Source organism: Heptranchias perlo, chromosome 30 (assembly GCF_035084215.1).
Source record: "Heptranchias perlo isolate sHepPer1 chromosome 30, sHepPer1.hap1, whole genome shotgun sequence".
Taxonomy (NCBI): Eukaryota; Metazoa; Chordata; class Chondrichthyes; order Hexanchiformes; family Hexanchidae; genus Heptranchias; species Heptranchias perlo.
Window position 1 is genome coordinate 15,347,847 of NC_090354.1, and position 24,478 is coordinate 15,372,324.

At 38.2% G+C, this 24,478-nt stretch overlaps 1 protein-coding gene across 1 annotated transcript; it reads right to left on the reverse strand.

Annotated features, from left to right (window-relative positions):
- Nucleotides 1–337: 337 nt before the first annotated feature.
- LOC137300152 (peptide YY-like) lies at nucleotides 338–13,535 on the reverse strand. The gene is made up of 3 exons (XM_067969235.1): nucleotides 13,323–13,535; nucleotides 4,806–4,883; nucleotides 338–511 (listed from the first exon to the last, which is right to left on the reverse strand). Exons 1-3 carry the CDS (start codon nucleotides 13,508–13,510, stop codon nucleotides 487–489), a joined length of 291 nt encoding a protein of 96 aa, XP_067825336.1. The 5' UTR covers nucleotides 13,511–13,535; the 3' UTR covers nucleotides 338–486.
- Nucleotides 13,536–24,478: the final 10,943 nt, after the last annotated feature.

The window sequence follows — 24,478 nt, forward strand, 5'->3', positions numbered from 1 at the left end:
GACTACAGTTCAAATGTAATTCATTGGCTGTGAAGAGCTTTGGGATGATCTGAGGTAGTGAAAGGTGCTATACATTAATAAGTTCTTTCTTTTCTTTCTATATTGAGGAGTCAGTTCACTAAAAATGCCCAGGTAGTAAAATGTCATTTCACAGAAGCACAGACTTCCTTTTGGATGCAAATTTGATTCATCCATTAAACTTTATTTGCACATAAACATTTTTAACAATACAAACAGAAGATTTTTTTTCAGAGAGACCCCACATTTTGTTTTTTGATTGCCATATATTGTATTTAACAATAAATTATGTACAATTGTCTGCCACAGAAAAGCTTCAATGGTTTCTCAATGCATGAAAAAGGTTTGCATGCAGTGATCCTTTTGGTTTGGTGTAGTCTTCACATAATTCTTTAGAGGTCAGGTCCTTCTGCACCATAATTAAAACGCAAAGACACAAAAGGTAGACAAGGTACAAAGAGGAGGGAATCACCACATCAAGGAATCATCGAACCTGTGGAAAGTGATAATGAAGCTGTTAAAAATAAGTCAAATACATGCATTAGATTGCACTATACAGTAAGAACAGGTTAATGTCTTCATTAAAATACCAGACAAAGAAATTGCAAACAAACCGACCAAATGATTTGTTACTAATATGCACAATGTGATTTTCAAGACTTTACAATATAATTCTGTATTGTGTGTACTAAATGGGTTTTGTTCATTTTTAATAAAACAACTCTACTGCTGCAAATGGGATCTTACAGCCAAATTACAGGGCAGGCATCTGCAATGTTATCAATTACGGTGAAAATTTACTGGAAAAGAGGCAATAGCCTAGCATGAGTACAACTGACATGTTTTCACATTTAATATACCATTTCACCTGAGCTTACAAATCAGTCACAATTACAGAGCATTGGAAGTCCAAAAACTATCAGACCTTGGAGAATGGAGAGTCCTGGTCTTAAATATAGAGTGTACTTGAAATGGATGTCAATTTAAAATATTTCAATTATGGAGTATTGCAGCTTACTGAGGTAAATATTGAAGACTATACTAAACTCCAAATACTCCATCTTACATTCTCTTCCTGTTCTTTACAACTTCACTGTCTTGAAATCATGACTCATCCTACTGAAGCTCATTCATTCTCAGGACCTCAAGAAACTTGTAACATCACCCAACCATTGTTCCTTGATTTATTTTTCTTCTCTCCTGCTCTTTTTAACCATGGCAAATCCTAAATCCTTCACTTGGGCTTCTCAATAAAAAAAATACAATTTTCTTCTCATTGTGCTGCTGAAAGTTGACCTTATGTTTCTTTAATCATTTTGATAAAATGCAGCAGTTCCCATTATTTCAGTAAGAGTTACATTACCCTATCAGACTATGACATCGCAAGAGTTTAGAAATAAAGTGGAAAAAGAAAAATTGAACCAGTAAAGAATCAAAAGAGAAAATAATAATGAGAATAGAAACTGAGTTCTGCAAGGCAGATAAATAGAGTTGAGAAAGAGGGTGAAAGCAATGATACAAAACAGTCGAAAGGATTAACTTGAATGTCTTGCTAATTGCGCAAACAAATATATCACTATGAAGTTAAATATAAAATTAGACACGTCTAAACTGAATATGGGTTTAGATTTAAGTTTGTTTCAGTTTAGCCAAGATACCTATCTTCACAAAAATGATAGTGTTACACAATCCATAATACAGATGCATATAGCTGGTGAATCCTAATTTAAGTTTCGATTGGATTAGCAATTTTATTTTTCAGATCTCAGACTGCATGATGCCCTGAAGCTGTAATAATCAGTATTGGGCACAGGTGTCATTTGAAGTTTGAATTGATCTGAATGTGAATTTGGAAACACCCAGACCGATCATAAACTGGCAATTTCAATACAGACAGCATTTCAATTCTACTCTAGTGGGAAACAGCCTACATGATATAGAAATGACCACAGGTCTTGCATATTAGGGCCAATAAATAAATTATGATATAAAATAATATAATTAGCAGCTTCTACTGTAATTCATCAAAAGTACCATCCATTCAAGTCTACAATGTTCCACTTATGGGCTAGCCTGCAATAAGTTATTTTGAACTTTGTTGATTTGAAGAGTTAAAAAACCTACACACTGGCTTGATATTAATCTGTTCTTCCATCTCCAGTCCTTCAAATGTTTTCTTTCCCTTCTTTCAGGTTGCACCAGAACTTTTATGTCCTGCTGCAGTTCTTTTCCACATTACCAGGGCTGTACCAACACTGGATTTTCCTCTCCAGGATTCATTTTACTCCCATTGTAATAGCTTTCCCCCAATTATGTCCTTTAACTATAGTTTTTGAAAAGCCAATCTTATTCAACATCAATTTTGACAACATTTGCTGGCACCCTGTTTCCTAGGAACTGAAAGTGTCCATTATTCAATCATTAAAGAAATAACTAAAGCAAATAACAAAGCACCTTACAGACATCTGCTAATTGCTATAAAGTCACCAGAAAATGTTGTAAACTGGTTGCTAAATGCTGTTGCATGTGATGCTTAAGGTTGAGTTTTATTACAGTACAAAAGGAGTAAAATAAAAACGGAGAGGTTGATTTTAACCCTAACCGCCCAGTGGAAACTGGATGTTGGGCAGTTAAAAATGAACATGTTACTTACCTTCTTGGACCGTAACACTTTCCCGTGATTTCTGAGGTGCCCGCCCAAAGTAGGCAGAAGTCTCATGAATTTATGCAAAACGGGGTCCTATTACGCCATTAGAACCTCGAATGCATTTTAACTGGGGCCTGAGTGGGGAAGTTGCTGCAGTTTTCCCACCAGGCTGAAGCAGGTCAGCAACTGTGGTAAGGATGAAGAAGTCCTCCAGGTAAGTCCAAAAATTTCCTTTGTGGGGCCAGGAGGAGCAGGAGTGCTCCTCAAGGCCCCACAAGGAAAGTCACAGCCTCCCCTGCTCCAGACTCCTCCTCCCGTTCTCTCCCATGAGACCCTTCTGAAACCCCCTCCCTACCAAATAAGTGGAAGTCGGTGGGAGGCCAAGAGTGCCCAGGCTTCTCCTGCCAGCAGAAACTTCGGAATACCCGGAATGGGTAGGAAGTGGACTGGCAGCATTTAAATGAGGCCCATCTGTTAAAATCTCCACAGCCTCCTGCTGTCACTGGTAGGCGGGAAATTAATTTGCTGGAGAGGTTTCCGAAACCCGCTCCAAGTTAAAATCCACCCCAGAGTTTATTCCACCCATGTATCTAACATTAGCTATTCAGAAAAAAGATAACATTTGGAAGTGTTTCTGGCTGGCATATATAAAAAATGATGTTTTAACAGGTTCTTTGTTAGTGGCAGGTGCCATAAAGCTTTTATTTATAATTGCAGATTTTGGTGCTTCAAAGAGCTTTATAAAGTGGAAGTATTGGATTTACATTGTGTTGCAATATCATACCAGTCCTGTTCCTAAATCACGTACTGTGAACTTCAACTCACAGCTTTGTGGATTTCCCTCTATGGAACTGATATAAACCACCAGAAAAGGATAAAGTTCAGTAGTGTTGAACGACTGGGATACTTTCGCAGTACACTTCAGACAATATGATGAATTGATATAGCTCTCAAGACCAAATAAACACTTCTGCATCATTTTTGGAATTGTTTGTATAAGAACATTCTATTCTATATGTCATTTTAATTTTAGTTTAGCTTTAATATTATGGTTTCCATGACTCCATTCAATGATTATGATAATAACGCGGTCCAAACGTAATTAATCCTATTTTCAATGACTCTGCAATGTTCTGCTGTTGGTAACAATTAAAATATTGTTCTACACTGTGCAATACAGTACAGGTTGTACATACAGACATCCAAATATCAACAGCATACCACTGCCAGTGTGTGACAGCATGGACACCATCATAGAGTACCACACGACCCATGACTTCACGTCATTCATATTGAAAAATGTCTCACAATACTAATGTGTGTAATGTTCTATATGTACAGCTTTCCATACATGATTCATACCCAGAAGGCAGGTCTGTGCAAATGATTTGTACTCAAATTTTTGCTAAATTTATTCCAGGATTCTAGTGCGCCAAACCCTTTCTCACTAACTCCTGCAGTGAAGAGTTCCCGATTTAAGCCTGGCTTTTAGACACAAAATCCCAATCTTTGTGCCATATGATGTTGCTTAGTTATTCAGATTTTAATACTAAACACACTAAATAAAGTGAATCCCTGCCAAATTTTACCTAGCAGCAACTATTTTAGGAATGTTCCTTTTTGTACAGAGCAAGCATTGGTTTGTCTTTTCTATTGGTTAAAGGAAGTGGTACAAATTGCAAATTGGCAGTTTTATCTGCTGTTACTATAAATATTGATCTGAGCATAGTCCTGATTCCAGCATAACATTTAGAATTCAACTGGATTTCTCATCATGACTCTCCAGAAATGAGGAAAACTTTGAAGCTGATTTACTGAACCAGTGCGATCCTTTCTATTGGGATTGCTGCTTTAAGAGTTCCAATCAACATATAATATTACTATTTTTTTAACTTCACTAATACAGTCATTTTTCTAAAATTTGGGTTCTCCAGTAAGTAAAAGGATCTAAAGTGATTTAAACAAGAATCAAAGTACTTTTGAATAAGTTAGGAACAAAAGATAGTGAATCAGCTTTGCAGTTTTATGATAATTAATGGGTAGGTTGAAAAGTGTTTGTATGAGGATGTGAGTTGCTCCCATTTCACTGTAGGGCACTGAGCTCTTAAGCATTAGAAACACTTCTCCAAACTGTATTTACCTTGACCTCCCAATGTGATCCTTGCTATCATCAAAAAGGGAATCTGACAAAGCTTCTGGACTATCTCTCTTCCCATATCTGTTAGAGAAAAAAAATAAGTCAATTTAATTCCAAAATTCTAATTTCCTTTGTATATTAAGCAACGAAATTTCAAAATACCTTCCACACAATAACTTTTGGCACCATTATAATTAGTATAAAATAGGAGCTCACACAGATTCCCAGCCACTTGCATGTACGTATCTCAACCAGTCTGAACATTAATAAATGGGAAATATATAATTACATTTGGTTTATTTTAACTATATATGCACATCTTTGGAAAACTATCAATTCTGAGTATATGACGGAAGATACATAATGGGGAACAAAAAATGAATACTGATTTAGCTCCGTGAATAAGGGGCTCAAAAATGACGGCTACAAGTGAGTTGTAAACAGCTTCCTTCAGCACTGCGATAAAAAGGGTATTCCACTTTCCCTACATATTCTGTTTGTAATACAGGTAAAAATTGAGGCATGTATTTGGAAGTTACTGTTAAGTGTGATGGTGCAAGATTTGTAATAGAACAGGATATTGCTGAAAGTAAAAAACTTTGTTATTGAAAAGATTATTTAATGACACTTTCCTTATGGGTTTGGCACAGTTATACTCAAAAACTATTTTGAGCTAATACAAGATACGCAGTATAACTGCAACAATTTAGTATAAATGGTGAATTATAAATGTCTGTACCACCGTGAGTATTGGGTTGTGTATGTGCAAGCTGTACAGCTGCAAGTCCTAAAAATAATGAGGAATCACACATCTGTCACTCACTTCTTTACCACTGTCATTGTGTATATATATATACAAAATGCTAGGTTGGCTAAGTTGCTAGCACTTTCACCTGAGTCAAAAGGGAGCACAAGCCCCACTCTGGGACCTGAGCACAGAATTTAGATTGACATTTCAGTGTAGTACTAAGGGAGTGCTGTATTGTCTTTTGGATGAGATGTTAAACTAAGGCCCGATCTGCCTGTTCAAGCAGAAGTAAAAGATCCATGGCAATATTCAAAGGAGAGTAGGGAGTTCTCCTGGTGTCCCGACCAATAATTATGCCTCAACCAACTCCACTAAAATGCATTAACTGGTCATTCATTTGTTTGCTGATTGTGGGACCTTGCTGTGTGCAGGTTGGCTGCTGATTTTGCCTGCAAAGCAACAGTGACTGCACTTTAAAAGAAATCCATTGATTGTAAAGCGCTTTGGGATGCAATACTTTCTCTACATATGTGTCAATAGGTGTTGTTAGATAGGTGAACAAAGCCATGTTAAATACGTTTGCACTACTCAAATGAAATAATAAAAATGAGTTTCGTGCTTAGAACTAGATATTGATGGAGATCGTTATTTCATTTAATTTAATGGTGTGAAAAATTAAAATTGCCTGTCTTATTTTCCTCTTAGGTTTTAGCACAGATATCTTTGGTGAGTCAAATTCTCTTTTTCCATTTATAGTTTATCTTCCTCTTTTCCTCCTTACCTCTTCAAGTGCTGACTCCAGCCTCCACTTTTCTCTCATAGCTAAGAGATCATTATGTCATATTTCTTCTGACCTAGTCAAGAACTAGAAAAACTCACCTAGTGTGAACAAAGACTTGGACCTGTGACCTTCTGTGTTGGAATGCAATGCTGTCCCACGTTTTAAATGGCAAAATAAAATAAAACTTCTCGGAGTCCCATCCGACACCTGGCCAGATTCATTACTTGGCCGACGGGCAAGAGCAGGAATTTGGCCACAGGAGGCTGCAGTCAGAGATCCGTGGGAATGATCCCCAGCAGTCAGTGCGAGCAGAGGTTCCACGGCAATCATGGTCAGCAATCAGGGAGGGCTGGGGAGGATGGACCACTCCTGCTCCTCCTGGCCACAAGGATTTCAAAGAGAAGGACATTTTCGAAACTTACCTTGGCCTCTTATGGTCAGTCAGTACCTCCCGCCATGACCCTGCTGCTGGGCAGCAGACAGTACAGGACTCCCCCAGCTTGATGTTAATATTACATCACGGTGTGCATCTTAATTAGGCCCCCGCCTGCTTTCAGCAGGAGCCTCATCAATTACCTGAATCGGTGCCGTAAATATTACGGTGACCGGGAACGTGGCAGGTTGGGGGTGGAATTTCGATTTTCAAGATTGTAACCCCTCGCCCAACCCTTTCCTGACCGTCTTGAGATGGAGCTTGGTGATATGGCGCCATATTCGTCTGACCTAGTCAAGAGCTAGAAAAACTCACCTAGTGTGGACAAAGACCTTCAATGTTGGAATTCAATGCTGTCCCACTACAGCTAACAGGCTGTCAATCCAAATCCTCTTTTCTAAATACATATATAATTGAATTAACAATGTCCATCAAGAGAAATGAATGCAGATGATTCTTATTGCTGTCACTTTTAGTCTGGCAGTGAGCTAGATAATAAGGACAAAGTGAGAATAACAAGGTTTCACTCCAGTCGAATGGGATGTCAGTTTCCTTAGAGGCGAACATTCAGGTTGAACCATTTTGTGATAACATGTCTGTGCAATGAGTAAGTCCCATTTTGCAGTTACTGATATTGTAATTCTGAAGAGATTTCTGTTCACACCCTCCATTTACATGGAGCTGTGAGCATTTGCGTCTGACTGGAGTGACATGAAAATGAAGGAGTACAGTGGCACATGTGAATAATTTTGTATAAAAAGTGGTGATACGTGCTGAGAATAAGAATGTGGCATGTTTAGATCAGAAAGTGAATGGAGAGCTATTAAAAAGAGCTCAGACTTTTTTTTAACTAAAAGCAGTAAGTGGACTTCACTTCACTTATTTTTCCATAAGAAAGCCACCAGTGTGTTGGAACAGGCCACCTATGCACCAATCACTTTGTGTAAGTGTTCAGTACACTGCTTCCCAGTAGCAATCCTACAATTATTTTCTCAGTTTTTCTTCTTTTACAAAAATTGCATTAATTAGGGGTCTGCATTGCACATTGAGTTTGAACACATTCCTTTCACCTCAGTCCTAGGTTTGAATCCAGCCTAGATTGATGCATTCAGAGTCTCCTTCAACTCATCTGTACAGTTGGATACTGGTGGAAGAGACTCGTGTGAAATTAGTTTTTCAGACTCCAATCCAGTTCAAAAGAGCAGTCATTCCACAGAACAAAATTATTCACAACTCAAGACTAGTTGGCACTAAATTGCCAGTCTGAGTGACAAGTAATGGCTAGCTGGTGGGGAGAATTGAAATATCACACTGATGCAGTAGGGAGTGTTATTCTCAGAATTAGGTTAACTCATGTTATGGAGTAGAGCAGAGGGAGTTTTACTTTGCAACTGACCTCCCCGATATTAACACTAGAGTGTAAAAAGTGAGAAAAGTGTACTATTCACCAATATTGATGTCCTTGATAATGATTTGTATAAAAATTTACCAGTGTAAATAAAATGCTCACAGTAATCTATGCAATAATGGTTCCTTTCTAGAGCAGCCTAAGGAAAAACAAAACTGAAAGACCTCTGATTGGTAAGTTTGAATATTTCAACTGGTCTTATATTGATATCTTAATCAGTGCATTCTGATCAACTCTCAAATTCAGTTCAGGATACTAAGCATCAGTTGGAGATACCTTCATGAGACACTACCATATAATATGGAGGGCGTCAAGTTTCAATCAATCAGTCCCAATCAATAGCAGCTATGGAGTATTCTTCCAAGATTGTATGTTTGAACTGAGGCAGCTAAATTTGAATGCTGTGAAGCACTTGGGGGAGAGAAACAAGGAAATGGCTGAAACAGCAGTTGAAATTTTAATTGAATAATATTAATAGCAGACTCTTTCTGTCCTGTATTAGGAAATTAAATAAATCAGGCTAAGACTGCTACATTAGTGCTATTAGGATGACTTAAGATGAGACCCTTAGTGTATAAGGGAATGAGCGAGACCCTTAGTGTATAAGGGAATGAGCAATGACATTGGCGAGACCATGCAGACGCTGCGACAACGGATGAACGGACACCGCGCAACAATCGCCAAACAGGAGGGTTCCCTCCCAGTCGGGGAACACTTCAGCAGTCATGGACATTCATCCACCGACCTTCGGGTAAGCGTACTCCAAGGCGGCCTTCGAGACACACGACAACGCAAAATCGTCGAGCAGAAATTGATAGCCAAGTTCCGCACCCATGAGGACGGCCTCAACCGGGATCTTGGGTTCATGTCACGCTACACGTTACCCCACCAGCGAACAAATGTTATCTGTTTTTAATATAATGGGTCATTTGCTGGCTCTCTCTGCCTTCCGGATGTTTCTGCCTCTCTCTGTGTTTTTTTTTCTCTGTTTTTTTTCCCTGTTTGTTTTTTTATTGAATGTGTATTCGGAGGTTCTGCAGGTAACACCTCTCTGTCTGAACACGGTGATTGCCTTGGCAACGGGCAGTTGCAGGGGCAGTCTGTAAACACCATGTATTATTGTTCAATATGTATAAATGCGTAGGCTTCAAGGAGATCTTGAAACATTTGCCTGAGGAAGGAGAAAATCTCCGAAAGCTTGTGAATTTAAAATAAAATTGCTGGACTATAACTTGGTGTTGTAAAATTGTTTACAATTGTCAACCCCAGTCCATCACCGGCATCTCCACATTATAAGGGAATGGGGGAGAGATGATTTAAGAGTGAGACTATTGTACAACACTGAGAAACTGATGGTTGAAGGATGAGACCACAGTTTCCTGTGCATCCCTGTTGTTCCACACAGTACAGACAGCTGTCCATTGTCCCTTAAGTTAACTGTTGGAAAAAGGACACTGCAGCTTCTGGTCATATATATTGCCACTTAAAAAAATACAAGAGTGGTTTCTAAGTGCCTTAAAAGTAAAGATTAATCCATTCTGTTCTTTCAATATAGAACTAGAAAAAGATGCTCTGGAATCATTTGCCAAATTTAATAGTGTGAGGAAAACAAACCAGTGCTGTTAAATGTTTTGAATATTCTTGATGTTGTAGAAAACATATAAATACTAGTATCACATTAAACACTCTGATGTCACTCCAGGTATACTGACTACTCAGTGCAATTTGATATGGTCATAAGAACAGAAAATGCTGGAAATACACAAGTCAGTCATCATCTGGAAAAAGAAAAGGCAGGTTTTGATGAAGGGAACACTCCTGAAATATCATAATTATTTTTTCTCTTTACAGATTTTGATTTATATTCAGTGTATTTCCAGAAATTTTGGCTTTTATTTCACATTTCCAGCATTTGCAGTTTTTTAAATATTATTTGAGGTGACCTTACTCTCCTCTAAGTCCTTCCCAGGTAATTATTTTTTACAGTGCTTTTTTGAAGCTATATTATTGAAAAAAACATTAGATAGCAACCACCGTGGAGATATGACCAGTAAGCTGCTGACATGTCCAATAATAAAGATGCAGTGAATGAACCTTCAGATTTTAGATTTAAGCAGAGACAGAAGCATAATTAAAGCATAAGGTCAATACTTTAATTAGTTCTAACACTCCAACCTGACACAGTGGCTACAGTCAATTATATAAAGTTCAGCATAAGCCAAGTTCATATTTATTTTAGGTTCACATTTTACAATATACAGGTAGGCTTAAAGGATTTTCTGAGTGTTGGAAAACAGAACAGAGTGATGAGTCAATAAGATCACTCAATTTTCAAGTGCATTTCATGTATAAAGCAATAATGACAGGGTGTGCATATAGCAGGGCTTTTACTACACCAGGGATTATGAGGTGAAGCAGAATTAAAAACCCTTGAAATACATACATCTTAAGAGTTCATTGTTGCCTTCAATCAATAAGGAAATGGTGCACAAAATATTAAGGTATGCTTAAAAACAAGCCACTGGAACGAAAAGGTATCATTAAAATTCTGGATTTCAATTATGAGTGAGTATACTGGGGTCTTACAACATCAATAGCCATTTTCAGCACTGCTAATGTCACAACAGGATAGTTTACAACAAATGTTATTAAATAAAATGTCATTCAGAAGTGAAACAAATCTTCAGAATGTCCTTGGAACACTATTTGAAACATATATGTGCCCTCAAATGCTCATTTGCAAGCTTATAAAATGCCTGGGTACTTGTTTCTCTGTGCTTTATAATGGGGATGCTCACCAGCGAGGACAGCTGCCACGTTTCCTACATTACAACAGTGACTACATTTCCAAAGTACTTTGGGACGTCCTGAGGTCATGAGAGGCGCTATACAAATGGAAGTTCTTTCTTTTCTTTTCAATACGTTCTGCACCTGCACTCCCTATAAACATACGACAGGCACATTTCATTCAATCTTAATAGATTTCATAGAATCATAGAAAGTTATGGCACAGAAGGAGGCCATTCAGCCCATTGTGTCCGTGCCAGCCGAAAAAGAGCTATCCAGCTTAATCCCACTTTCCAGCACATGGTCCATAGCCCTGTAGGTTACGGCACTTCAAATGCACATCCAAGTACTTTTTAAATGAGTTGGGGGCTTCTGCCTCCACTACCCTTTCAGCCAGTGAGTTCCAGACCCCACCACTCTCTGGGTGAAACCATTTCTTCTCAGTTCTCCTCTAATCCTTCTACCAATTACTTTAAATCTATGCCCCCTGGTCACTGACCCCTCTGCTAAGGGAAATAGGTCCTTCCCTATCCACTCTATCTGGACCTCTCATAATTTTATACATCTCAATTAAATCTCCCCTCAGCCTCCTTTGTTCCAAAGAAAACAACCCCAGCCTATCCAATCTTTTCTCCTGGCTAAAATTCACCAGCCCTGGCAACAGCCTCATAAATCTCCTCTGTACCCTCTCTCGTGCAATCACATCTTTCCTGTAATGTGGTGACCAGAACTGTACGCAGTACTGAAGCTGTGGCCTAACTAGTGTTTTATACAGTTCTAGCATAACCTCCCTGTTCTTATATTCTATGCCTCAGCTAATAAAGGAAAATATCCCGGATGCCTTCTTAACCACCTTATCTACCTGTCCTGCTGCCTTCAGGGATCTGTGTTCATGCACTCCAAGGTCCCTTTGTTTCTCCACACCTCTCAGTATCCTCCCATTTATTGTGTATTCCCTTGCCTTGTTAGCCCTCCTCAAATGCATTACCTCACACTTTTCCAGATTGAATTCCATTTGCCACTTTTCTGCCCACCTGACCAGTCCATCGATATCTTCCTGCAATCTACAGCTTTCCTCCTCACTATCAACCACACAGCCAATTTTTGTATCATCTGCAAACTTCTTGATCATGCCCCCTACATTCAAGTCCAAAACGTTAATATATACCACAAAAAGCAAGAGACCTAGTACTGAGCCCTACAGAACCCCACTGGAAACAGCCTTCCAGTCACAAAAAATTTCATTGTTCTCAATCTGTTGCTGATGTAAAGCCAATATTACAAGCAACATTTAGAAATAAAATTGCACATTTATATTTTTATCTAAAAATAATTAGTTCATATTCCCATAAGAAATAAAGTTTAAAGACTTTTTTCTAAGTTTGAGCAAACTTCTTTCATTAATGATTTATTCATGAATGTTATTAGTCATGTATGAATCACTCGTATTAATACAATTATAAGGAAACAATTTGACAGCACATGGATAATAGCCAAAGCTGAACAATGAACATACAGTAAAAAATTGTAGATGAATTGAAAATATTTTCCATGTTCGCCAAATGCATTTATTACTTGACTGAGTACTTTCAGCCATACAGTTTTGTTTAGTGACTTCTGCGCTCCCCAGATTAATTATTTTGCAATTTTTTCAAACCAAATACTACACGTAATGCCCGAACAATATTCGTCATGGATGTAGGGACTCCAGCGTAACAGAAATCAGCTTTGCAGGTCACACTGAAGAGTGCTTTAATTCAAACAAGACAATTTGTAAAGCTTGCTCACATATAGCTGCACTGCGTGAAACAGAAGCTTTAAACTTGTTTTGATTTCTTTTCGCTGACTCATGCTCCACAGGCACCAGTCGCTGCCAGTGCCTCACTCAACTGCTCAAATTCCTTGTGTGAGCCTGGATAGTAGTTGTTAGCAGGCTATTTGAATGAGGGAGGCATCACATCTGAGCTTGATCCTGTTCTCACTCAATATCCAGTCACAGTCGCTTTCCAGCGTGAGTCATCAGATACTGGTCATGATTAGGACGTTCAACTGATCAGCTAACTCTGCTTAGAGCATGGATTGGACCTGAGTCTTTCCTGATCTGTGCAGTGCCATACTTGGGAGTGCACTTGCCAACTCAGCAACTGGGGAACCTTATGCTTGTTTTTAATAGAAAACTATATTATGTTAATTAAACAACAAAGGGAGTAAAGTAATCAAATCAATCACATGAGGTGACTGCTTAGCACTGTTAATGATGTGCAGCAGGAACTGACTCTAGTGTGAGTTATAAATATGCAGTGTGAATTGATGCTGACTTGGTTGTTATCTTGCATATTCAATGATGTGTGCCTCCAGCTTACCTCTGCCGTGTGATGAGATTGATGTAATGCCTGAGAGCGGAGTAGTACTTTGCCAGTTCCTCAGGGGGTGCATCCTCTCCTGGGTTCTCAGGTTTGGGAGGATAGGCATCCACCAAGGTCCCTAGGCATACCAGCACACAGATAGCAAGAGCAATCAGGGTTGTCCAAGGTTTCTGCACAGCCACCATCTGTCACACAGAGAAGGAAAATCCAAAATCAGCGCAACATACCAAGGATGGACTCTTGAAAATCAGCAAAGACTGTTCATAAACCAATTTAGTGTAGGGTTATCTAGAGGCTGGTTTAGGTATTTATATGATTAATTTTGTACTACTGTAACTCTGGAACAATTTCAAAGATGTTCCACACATTTAAAAACAAAGTCTTAAGTACTGATTAGAGAACAGAGAGAATTCAAATTGAGCATGCAATGTTCAATGGAGTAATAGACACAATGAATTTCTCTAGTTCTTTAAAAAGGGGCTTTTTTGCCTTCACTAAAATGCATCAGATTAGAGATCCATTAAATTTTGCTGCTGCTTTGGCACGGTAACACAATGCACCATGGAGTGGGGATGTACAGTCCTGTTCTCAATCTGGCTGTCCATGGGAGAAGCACCAAGCTGGTGGTAGATGGCGGGGGGGGGGGGGTGGGGGGGTGGTGGGGGCGGGAGGAGGATTGGTGAAGGAGGCAGCTACCAGAAGAGAGAAAATCTGAACAAGGTGAATTTGCCCCAGTCTATCATGCCTGGTAGAGAGCAGTCCAAGAACAGAATCTGGAATTGGTGGAACTCTACCCAGTCAGTCAAAGAACCGTTTGCAGGAAAAGTATATAAAAGAAACAATTAGAGGCAAAGAACATTCTTTGGGTCTTGTATGGTTTCAATTATTTGAAAATGTGAAACTTTTTATTGTAATGTAGTACTCAAGGTTGAAAATCAGTATCTGGTAGATGCCAGAATGAAAGTTTAAAGTTAGTATGGGATGAACATGGACACAAATATTTAAAATGTGTATTTATGGCGTTTCAAACAAATAAGGGAATTCAGAACATCATAACTTAGACCAGAAGATTAAGTAAAAAAAAACAATGACAAAATTAAGAGTGGGATTAGCACAAGAGTGGAGGTGGGAAGCAAAAATATGCGAAGTGACCATCGGTAGAGACTGATACTTATCATATATTAATCATAAAAATGCTGCTTGTGATTGAGAATATTTAAAACTAACATCTGCAAACCATACAGTCTACATTTGAAACATTCAAAAACCTATCAATCTGATTGTAAGAAAAATGAAAAATAAAATGTTCCATTTGCATTTAGACATAGTATAGATGACTACATGCTGGACATGAATATACCAAGGGAAAGAAGGTGAGACTTTCTGAGTAACTAAAATTAGCATCTGGGAGAACAAATAATGGATGATTTAAAATAAACCACCTTAATATCCACGTAATACACTTTTGATCTGTCACTTTAAGGTTTAAAGACTTTCCATTCTATCTTAGTGATAAAACTGGAGGTTATGAATTATGCCCTCATTTTCTGCTGATCTGTATGAATGAACTCTTTGACATTTCTTAGGTTTCTATACCTTCTTTGCCATCAGTTAACTCCTGTTCATTCCCTATATAATTTTTTTAGACTGGTGTTATTATATATAACATTGCCACCTACAGTGATAAAATAAACCAATAAAGCCAACTGAGCCAAGTATCTATGAGTTACTATAAAAAGTTATCCTTATTTCTGTAAATGCCTTATTGCTGCTATTTAAGACATATCACAATGAACTTTTCCTTCATTGGGCACCAAGCCAATGTATAACACTAAACAATGCAGTGGAATTTGGGATATGAACTGTGACTCCAAATATAGAGGTCTGTGCTACTCCCATTCCCACTCACTTATGATGCAGGCATAAACATGATTGGAAAATTAATTATGTGGCAATCTAATTATGTTAATTGGGATTCCATTGTACCATTGAAGTTCTGCAAGAACTACATAAAACACACAGTGCTGCAGAATAGGCTGCTGGTAAGTCGTACCCCGACAAACAGTGCTCACTGTTAAAGGTACCATGTCAAATAATTTACACCACTTGGTATTAAAGGGGCCCTTCAATTTAAAGGAGTTCGGTAAACTTTTATTGTTTAGTTTTGAACACAGACAATACAATAACCTGAAATCAATCAATGCATCCTATGCACATCACGCCATAAAGCAAAAATGATATAGAGCGTTTCTCTAATCCCAAAGAGGTTTTGCCAAACACCTTTCTCTGAACATGATGTTTCTTTAAAGCAGTTTAGTTTGGAGTTATTCAGTGAGTAGTGAGAGTACTGAAAGCTTTTGTTTTGTGTTATTCTGGTGATCAATTCGATTTCTTCTCTCCCCTTTCACCTCACATATTACATTTACAGTGATGGTCAAAATCTACTACTTACATGTTCTTGAAATGGTAGCAACAGTTACTGAATACTTAGACCTACAAAACTAGCATGCACTACTATTCAGATGTGAAGCTGTGTTCATTCAGGTTTCTATCCGCGGGCTGTTGCTGTCATTGCCTCGACAACCTCACACTTTCATTTTAATAGATTAGAACATTTCTAAAAGTGACAACACCGTATCTGTGGGGGGAAAAGCAGCATAAAGTAACTTGGGAATTCGAAACTGGATAAAACACACATGTACTTACATTTTCTGTTGTCTGGATGTCTTGTGGACGAGCAGAGAAAATCCCAGTGTGCCTGTCCTGTTTCTTTTGCTCAGCCGTGTTCAGTTCTCTTCTGAAGCTGCTCAAGATCTCAGCTCCTTTTATTGCCGCGGGCTCTAGGACCACGAGGGAGGCGCTCCTTTGTCATCACCTCCTTAGACTTATTTTGCATTGCTGAGTTATTGAAAAATCGATGTCCACTCACTTTCCATGGTTTTTTTTTTCCGGTTCTGACAGATATCTTATCTTCCGTAAAAATCATAATATACGCCTCCCTCCCCAATAAAAAAGTAGTCAAGAAGGAACAAATAGACAAGTAGCAGAACTGACATTCGTTTCCGAGGTACCCTAATCCCTACTTCTATCATTTCTATCAATGCATGCAGTATTTGGAGGAGATAGTGTGTATGATAAATATCTAAAATTACAAAACTATTTTAATTCCAACCTTTTAAAATGACAATTTGTTCCAACATTATAACATAAACACTTGTTTTTAATAATTTAGCAGACAGAAATGCTTTTATTAATTAATCCCAAGAATTGTAATAGAATTTAATACGCAAAACCAAGATTTCAATAATAATATAATTCGATCAAACACTGTAAAAGTCTTGAGATACTTTTCACTGAAGGTGTCCTTAATACCATAAAACTCGGTTAGGATGCTGTGTTTACAAAGCATGCAGCTAAAATAATATCGGCCCTTTAAAACTGAGCCATGGCAGAATAAAACTATAATTACATATATGTGTCAATAGTCCTATCGAATTCGTTTCTCTTCTATTAGACTAACCAACTTTTGATTAATTTAAAGAATCTAAAATCGAGAGTTTAAATGTCTGATAGCAATGGTGCTTTTCCCATGGAGAAATCATGTAAGTGTTGGTCATCTTCTTAACTACATTTTGGAATTAAATCTAATCTAAATGGAAGTTGGGAAAAAAATTAAACCGAAAATACAAAAGGCTTTTGGGCAGCAAATACGGTGATCAAAAAAGGCCCTGTTTGAAATCTCGAACAAATGAAAGTTTCAATTTCAACGTTTGTATCCGGTCGGACACGAACTAGTGCCTCGTTTTTAAGGGCTGTAGCATAAGCCTGCTTAAAATTAATGCATGTTAAAATTCCGCTCAGTTATTTTTTATTTGGATTCGCCCTGTTGTTATGCAGATTTGTGATAATTATAGTCCAGAAACACTTTAAACCTCAGTTCAGGTTATTACAACAGTAATTCCTGGTGGGTCCCACTAGATGACGTGACATCAATATGTAACAGCCGCTGACATTTTACACGAGTTATGATGTAAAACGTACTTTCGATATTTCATGCTTTTGCCCAACCGGAAGTTCAGAGCATATAACCCTTTGAACACTTCTCGAGTGGCATTGCAGATAGTTATCACAGAATGAACATTAAATATGGTTTGAGTTCTATTGTGATATTTATGCCAAAATTATTTTTCATCAATTCTACACTTGACAGAATATGAATGACTGACTGCCTTAACATCACCAACTTTAACCCTGTACCCCCAGTTCATAGATATGTCACCATTTTATTCGCTATCTGGGTAGCGATATAGAAAGGATAGAAGTTAATTACACTGAAAAATACACCCAGATGTGGAACTGGTAAATTTCCCTAACCATGAACCTACAGGATATAGAAAAATCCATTCTGTTACTTGTAGAGATAGGTTAGGAAGACACCTAGAAGATTTAACTGCATGGGGTGGGGAGGGAAAATCTAACACATTGAGCACATGTAAGTGAGCGTTAGACAGCTTTAAAACACCCTCCTGCAACATACAGCTTGCAAGCGCGTATCTTGGTAGGTATTTCTCATTCGAAATTGCTATATACCCTGGAAACGTGTAGGTGTCGCAATTAACCACTACTCACTTCCACGACCTGAGCCCACCTTATAAATTCATGCCTGGATGCAATTCCTTTCGTTGAAAATTATTGCCAGTATTTTTTTCTGCTTGTATTTCGCGTTTTGATCTATAATTAACCTAGCTTTTCAAGTCTTTTTTAAAGGTGGATTACGGTGAATTTATTTATTTAAAAATATATGTAAGACCGTCTTATGAATAAGTTGACCATCATTTTATGGAGATGGTACCTTAAAATTCGATTTACTGAGGTGAAAACCCAAAGGCAGAGATCAGTAGATGTTACTGATGATGAGATATTTGTTTTCAAGATGATTAGTCATGGATTTTTTCTTGAAACATTTTGAGTATGGGCCCCTCAGGGCAAATATAATCAGAATATAGCTGTTGTAACTTTTCATCACACACTTTCAGTGTTGGGGATCAGTGGGTACATTTCCACATCGTTCACCTGAGGAAGGAGGTAGCCTCCGAAAGCTTGTGAATTTAAAATAAAATTGCTGGACTATAACTTGGTGTTGTAAAATTGTTTACATTTTAAAGCATTGTTGACTTAGTGATTTGCTAGTGGATTCTAAGAGGTGCCCCAGGATGAATGGTAACGACACAGTGAATGTTCGAATGATGTAATTGTGTATCACTTTCTTTCAAAAGCCCTCTTAAGGGCATCATGGTGGTGCTGAGTGTTGGTGCATTAACATTCAGTTCCACTAAGTGGGAATAATGCAGGTTCAATCCTACATTCAGTTCCCAACCAGACCTGTGCCAAGTAGGAACTGGCTGAGTAAAGTCTCCCTGTGGTGTCTCCTTGCAGGGAGAAGGGAAAAAATTCAAGCAGAAATGTCCTGTGTAGTGATTTCTGCTTTGTCACAGCTGGGTGAAGATCTGGGAGCAGACCTCTCTGCTTGTCCTCTCAGTCACCAACACAGATGTGAACTGAGGAACGTTAAGGAAATATGGGATAACGTACTGAAATAAAAAATTACACTGAAAACCTTTTGCAAAACTGGTATTTCGATCAACCGAGACAGTCATGCTCCTTTTAGAGGTATGTATTATTCATAAAAATTTGTAATGAAAAATGATGACAGTGGATGACATTTGTTTATATTATCTACATTCTGTGATCATATTCAATGCATCTATGTAAGGATTAAAGTAGAGAAGTAGCAGGATGTCAGTGACAAGATTCGAGATATTTAATAATCTCTGTTCTGGGATAGTACCCATTGCAAGGTAACATTTTATATTCTAGAAATATTTTTAAGATTGTCAGCTGTCCTTATGAAATATGTGTGGACAACCAGAATAAACATTTTTGAAATCATTTATTCCATCACTTACATTGAACTCATTGGCATTCCCAAGGTGAAATGATCTCACTTTCATGTGTCAAATCCAACATCTGATCAAGCACCCAATGCTCTGCCTAATGTCCATTAGCTGAGTGAACACCCACACAGACAATGGAGGGAGGCACTTATCTCCTACCACCCACTAAAGGTCTTTCCAATTGTACGTCCATTACTTATCTTTGCCTTTATGTCATTAACTGTTCTCTTAAAGATAGTAGAGGTGCTGAGTAAACAGCCATTTTGTTACCATTTGTATTTTTAAGATGGAAAGTTAAAAGCTATTTTCCTCTTGTCTGCTACATTATCAATCACTTTATTCAAGTTTCTTATCTGGTAAAGTAAAAAAATAAACCTAAAAAAGTTTCTTGCAATTTTTTTTTTGAATTCTGTGGTTCTGGTGAAAGACGCTACTTGAAATATTGGACCAGATTTTCCTCTAAGCAGCGAACGAACAGTGCCCGCCGCCCGTTAGACTTGCACTTACCTATAAACCTTTCCTGTACCCTCCACAGGGCATCTGGGACCTGTGTGAACAGGGCAAGCAACTGGCTATCCCCTTAACCAATTAACCAGCAGTCAGAACCAGGAAGTGTAAGTTAGAATAGTGAATTCAATGTCAAATCAGGTACAGAAAGCGAAATAAAGAGAGGGAAAGAAAGATTGAATTAAGAGATGTAAATGGGACAGAAAGAAAAAAAATTAAAAATTAAAATTAAAATCTGAAGGAATGAGACTCCACACTTGTTAAAGTATTATCTATTTTTGTTTCAAATTTCCAACATTCATAGATTTTCTTTTTATCTCTATATTTTTGCTTTAGATGGATGTAAATGTTTTCTACTGTGAACAATATAATTGTTTTCATAGTCACTTGTATAGGCTGAATACTGAACACCTCCTGATGTAATAAATTCCATTACCACTTATGGCCATAACTCAGTTATGATATTAAAAATTCATGAGTACACAGGCAATCAGGTTGATTCGTGAAAATATAAAACATAAATACACAAAATAAAGTCCTATATTCTGGATTTAAAGTACTGGTGGCATGCTTTGTTCAAAAAAAAGATAATTTTAATGCTTTGACTTTTTTTAAGGTTGAGAAACCACAGTAAATCACCTGATGACATCATTGTTTTTATTTCCAGAGTTCGAAGACCTAACATAAAATTTATCATACATATACAGCAAGTTTCTCATCTTTTCCAGTGTTGAGGAAATGATTAATAGAATGTGAGATATTACCCAAAGAGGCGGAGGCAAAGTCTGTCCACTGTCACTTTCACTTCATATCAGATGGGTACAGGGCAGTATTGCTAGTATCCTGGCAGCTGCAACTTCTGCATAATGAAAAGCCGAGTGGCAGAAACATGACATATAAAAAAGCATACATTTTATCAGCTCCATTTTTCTCTGGAATTGGTACCTGTAAAATGAACAGAAATCTATAGGCCTGCCACAGAGAAGCCAGTATTGAGAATTTTTATTAATAACCTGTTCAACCAAGTGAAGCACTACATCAATATGAATTGGGTGCTAAACTAGATATTTGTGTTAAGCTGGCTTGATCCCTATGATCACCTCATGCCCTTCATTTGAACTTGGTGAAAGATTATGTTGAACATGTATATTATGTGTGCCCTGTAGCCAGGCAAAGATTACCATTAATGATAGTTTTTTCAAAAAAGTCTGCATTTATCAAGACTCAACTGTACTTAACTCTCTTTTGATAGTGTATTATTATTATTATTATTCACTATCCCATACTAGAAAACTAAGGTGATGAGGAATTGTGTGGTACAGTAGGTTAAAACACTATCCTTTCATCCATCAGGTTTGAACCTAGTTTGGAGTGACTGCATGATTGTCTCTTCTCTCTGCGGACATTTAAAAAAATTAAAAGACAAACAAGCAACAGGAAGAGTGAAAGAAACATCAGAACAAATAGGCACTCTGAGAGGAGAAAAGCAAAAATCCAAAACAAGAGGGGCATAAACAAAGTTAAAATGTTATGTATCAATCATATATTTTCTTGATGGTGCTCGTGCATACATAATGTAACATGAAAATATCTCAACAGTTTAAATCTTTTCCATGTTCCCCTCGGTTATTTCTTCACTTGTGAAAGTTCTGAGCAAAAACTAACAAAGAAACGCAGGAGACAAAAAAAATACTGCTGACAGGGAAGTCTGATCTTGATTTGAAAACACAGCAGACTATACTGCTTTTCAGGTGTCAATTTGCCCGAGGAAATCCACAAGGTGTTAAAAATGTGGCACTTCAAATGCTAGCACGAAAAACCTCTGATTCTGTCAGCCTTTATCTTTGTTACGGTTACCAGTGAGGAGAAATGTATTTTCATCCATCAACAAGAGTTTCATAGCGCAGAAAAAAAAACTTGACGATTGATTCCATGAAATGCATCCACTGCTCCCTTACTTCACATAGCTTCAGGCACAGAATCACGAACAGACACAGGGACAACAACTTAGTAATATCAATTCATCCTCCCACCCCTATCAACTATTATTTCCTGCCCATGCCCTGTGTTGGTTTTCATGTGCCACATACCAGCTGAAGGCTGAGGGCAAAGGCAAGCAACCTGCTCTCTTTGTAATACCATCTTGCCATCCTTAGCTTATATTATACACAAAATGATAGCAGGGTGAGAGTTATGTGGCTATATATTGAAAGAGTGCAATTCAGGTCAATGCTTTGGCTGGAAACATAGTTATCTCCTTGGAACAGAGAAGGTTGAGAGGAGATTTGATAGAGGTATTTAAAATCATGAAGGGTCTACACAGAATAGAGAGAGAAAAACAGTTCCTATTGGCGGAAGGGTCGAGAACCAGAGGACGTAGATTTAAGGTGATTGGCAAAAGAACCAAAGGTGACATGAGGAAAAACTTTTTTACGCAGCAAGTGGTTAGGATCTGGAATGCACTACCGGGGGGGTGGGGGGGGGGATTGGGGTGAGGGGGTGGTGGAGGCAGATTCAATTGTGGCTTTCAAAAGGGAACTGGATAAGTACTTGAAAGGAAAAAATTTGCAGGGCTACGGGGATAGGGTGGGGGGAGTGGGACTAGCTGGATTGCTGTTGCATAGAGCTGGCACGGACTTGATGGACCAAATGGCCTCCTTCCGTGCTGTAACCTTTCTATGATTCTATCTGCAGAACTAGCAAATAGCTGATTGTGCTGGCATGAGAGGGCTGGCACGGCACTGTTCATTTTCTCAGCAGCTTTGTTTAATCATAGAAAATTTATGGCACAGCAGGAGGCCATTCGATCCATCGTGTCTGCACCGGCCGAAAATGAGCCACCTAGCCTAATCCCACATTCTAGCACTTGGTCTGTAGCCTTGTAGGTTATGGCATTTCAAGTGCATATCCAAGTACTTTTTAAATGTGATGAGGGCTTCTGCCTCTACCACCCTTTCAGCTAGTGAGTTCCAGACCCCCACCACCCTCTGGGTGAAAACATTTTTCCTCAGCTCCCCTCTAATCCTTCTACCAATTACTTTAAATCTATGCCCCGTGGTTATTGACCTATCTGCAAGGGGGAATAGGCCCTTCCTATCCACTCTATCTAGGCCTTTCATAATTTTGTACACCTCAATTAAATCACCCCTCAGCCTCCTCTGTTCCAAAGAAAACAACCCTAGCCTATCCAATCTTTCCTCATTACTAAAATTCTCCAGTCCTGGCAGCATCCTTGTAAATCTCCTCTGTACCCTCTCTAGTGCAATTACATCCTTCCTGTAATGTGGTGACCAGAAGTTAATGTTGGGAAGTTACAAATAAAATGGTACAGTTGAGAGGTACAGATAGAAGGGGATGATAGGAAGCATGCTGAATGAGAAGTTGAAAGTATTTAATTTTTAAAAATAAAGTTAAAATATCAAGTCAGCAGAGTTTTAGTCCTACTTTCACTGTTGTTATAATTATCCTACTTGTCGGGTGAACAAAAACTTTTTTCAAAAACTTAACTCGGTCCTCATTTTCAACAGTAATAAAAAATGTATTGAAAGGAAACGGTTATTGCATTTAACTTCAGCAAAAACAGGACAGTGCACGGTTTTTCAGATTAACCTCAGAATCGGAGGAGTCCATTGTTACTCAGAATAACTTCTGTATCAGAAAAATGCATTGTTACTCAGAGGAAATGAGGAGTGAGGATTGTTACTCAAGAGTTACCTCTAAATTAGTGCATCATCATTCAGAGCATCATCAGAATTGGAGAATGCTTTATTACTCAGTGCTACAGTTGGTCTCAATGCCAAAGAGGAGGAAAAAAATCAGCCAGGTTGCCTCCTTCTATCTAGTGATCTGGCTGGAAGTGCACGGGTGGACACCTGGTGCGAATGGGATGATGATCAAGTATATGATGTGTCCAACAGTTGGACAGCCAACCAACACTCATTGTCTCAGCTCCTGATTGAAGAATGGCCACATGTTCAGAAACTGAAGGGCTGCCAGTGTCTGTAATACCACACTCCAGCAAGAGGCAGAGCCTCCAGCAGAGAAGGGGAAAAATTGGGTGACAGGGTGGGGAGGAAGTGTAAATTAGCCGAAGAGGCACTTGTGCTAATCTCTTTGACCTGGGTCTTCCATTACAATGCTTACCAATCCATTATTTTCCATCCATATATTTTAATGGCAGAAAATCACGGGTTGGACAACACAGAAGCGGAAAATCCCAGCCTTTTACATAAATCTTTAAACATGTACCAAAACTAAAATCATAACATCAAAGGCTTATGGAATCAGCTGAAAAAGTCAAGTTAAAATAAAATGTTCAACAGAGTGTTACTTTTAATACAAATGGACTTTTTTGTGTGGCTATAACTATTATTTTAAAGAGAGATAATTAAATGACTTGGACAACCAGATAATGTTATCCGATCAGATTGTGACTGGATCAGTCCAGACAGGTGATTTTACAAGTCTTGGCGATGCATCATCACTCAGAGTAACCTTAGAATTATGGTTTGAAAATTGGAGCAGTAGGAGGCTCCCCAACACCAGCATGGACTTATAAATTGTCCCTTATGTCTTAACTTGTAAAAAGTCCTTTTTTTCTAAAGACAGCATTTAAAGACAATTTACTAACATTTTCAAGACACTTATGTGGAGGCCTAAACCCATTATTTGTTGACCTGTGTGGTCTGGACA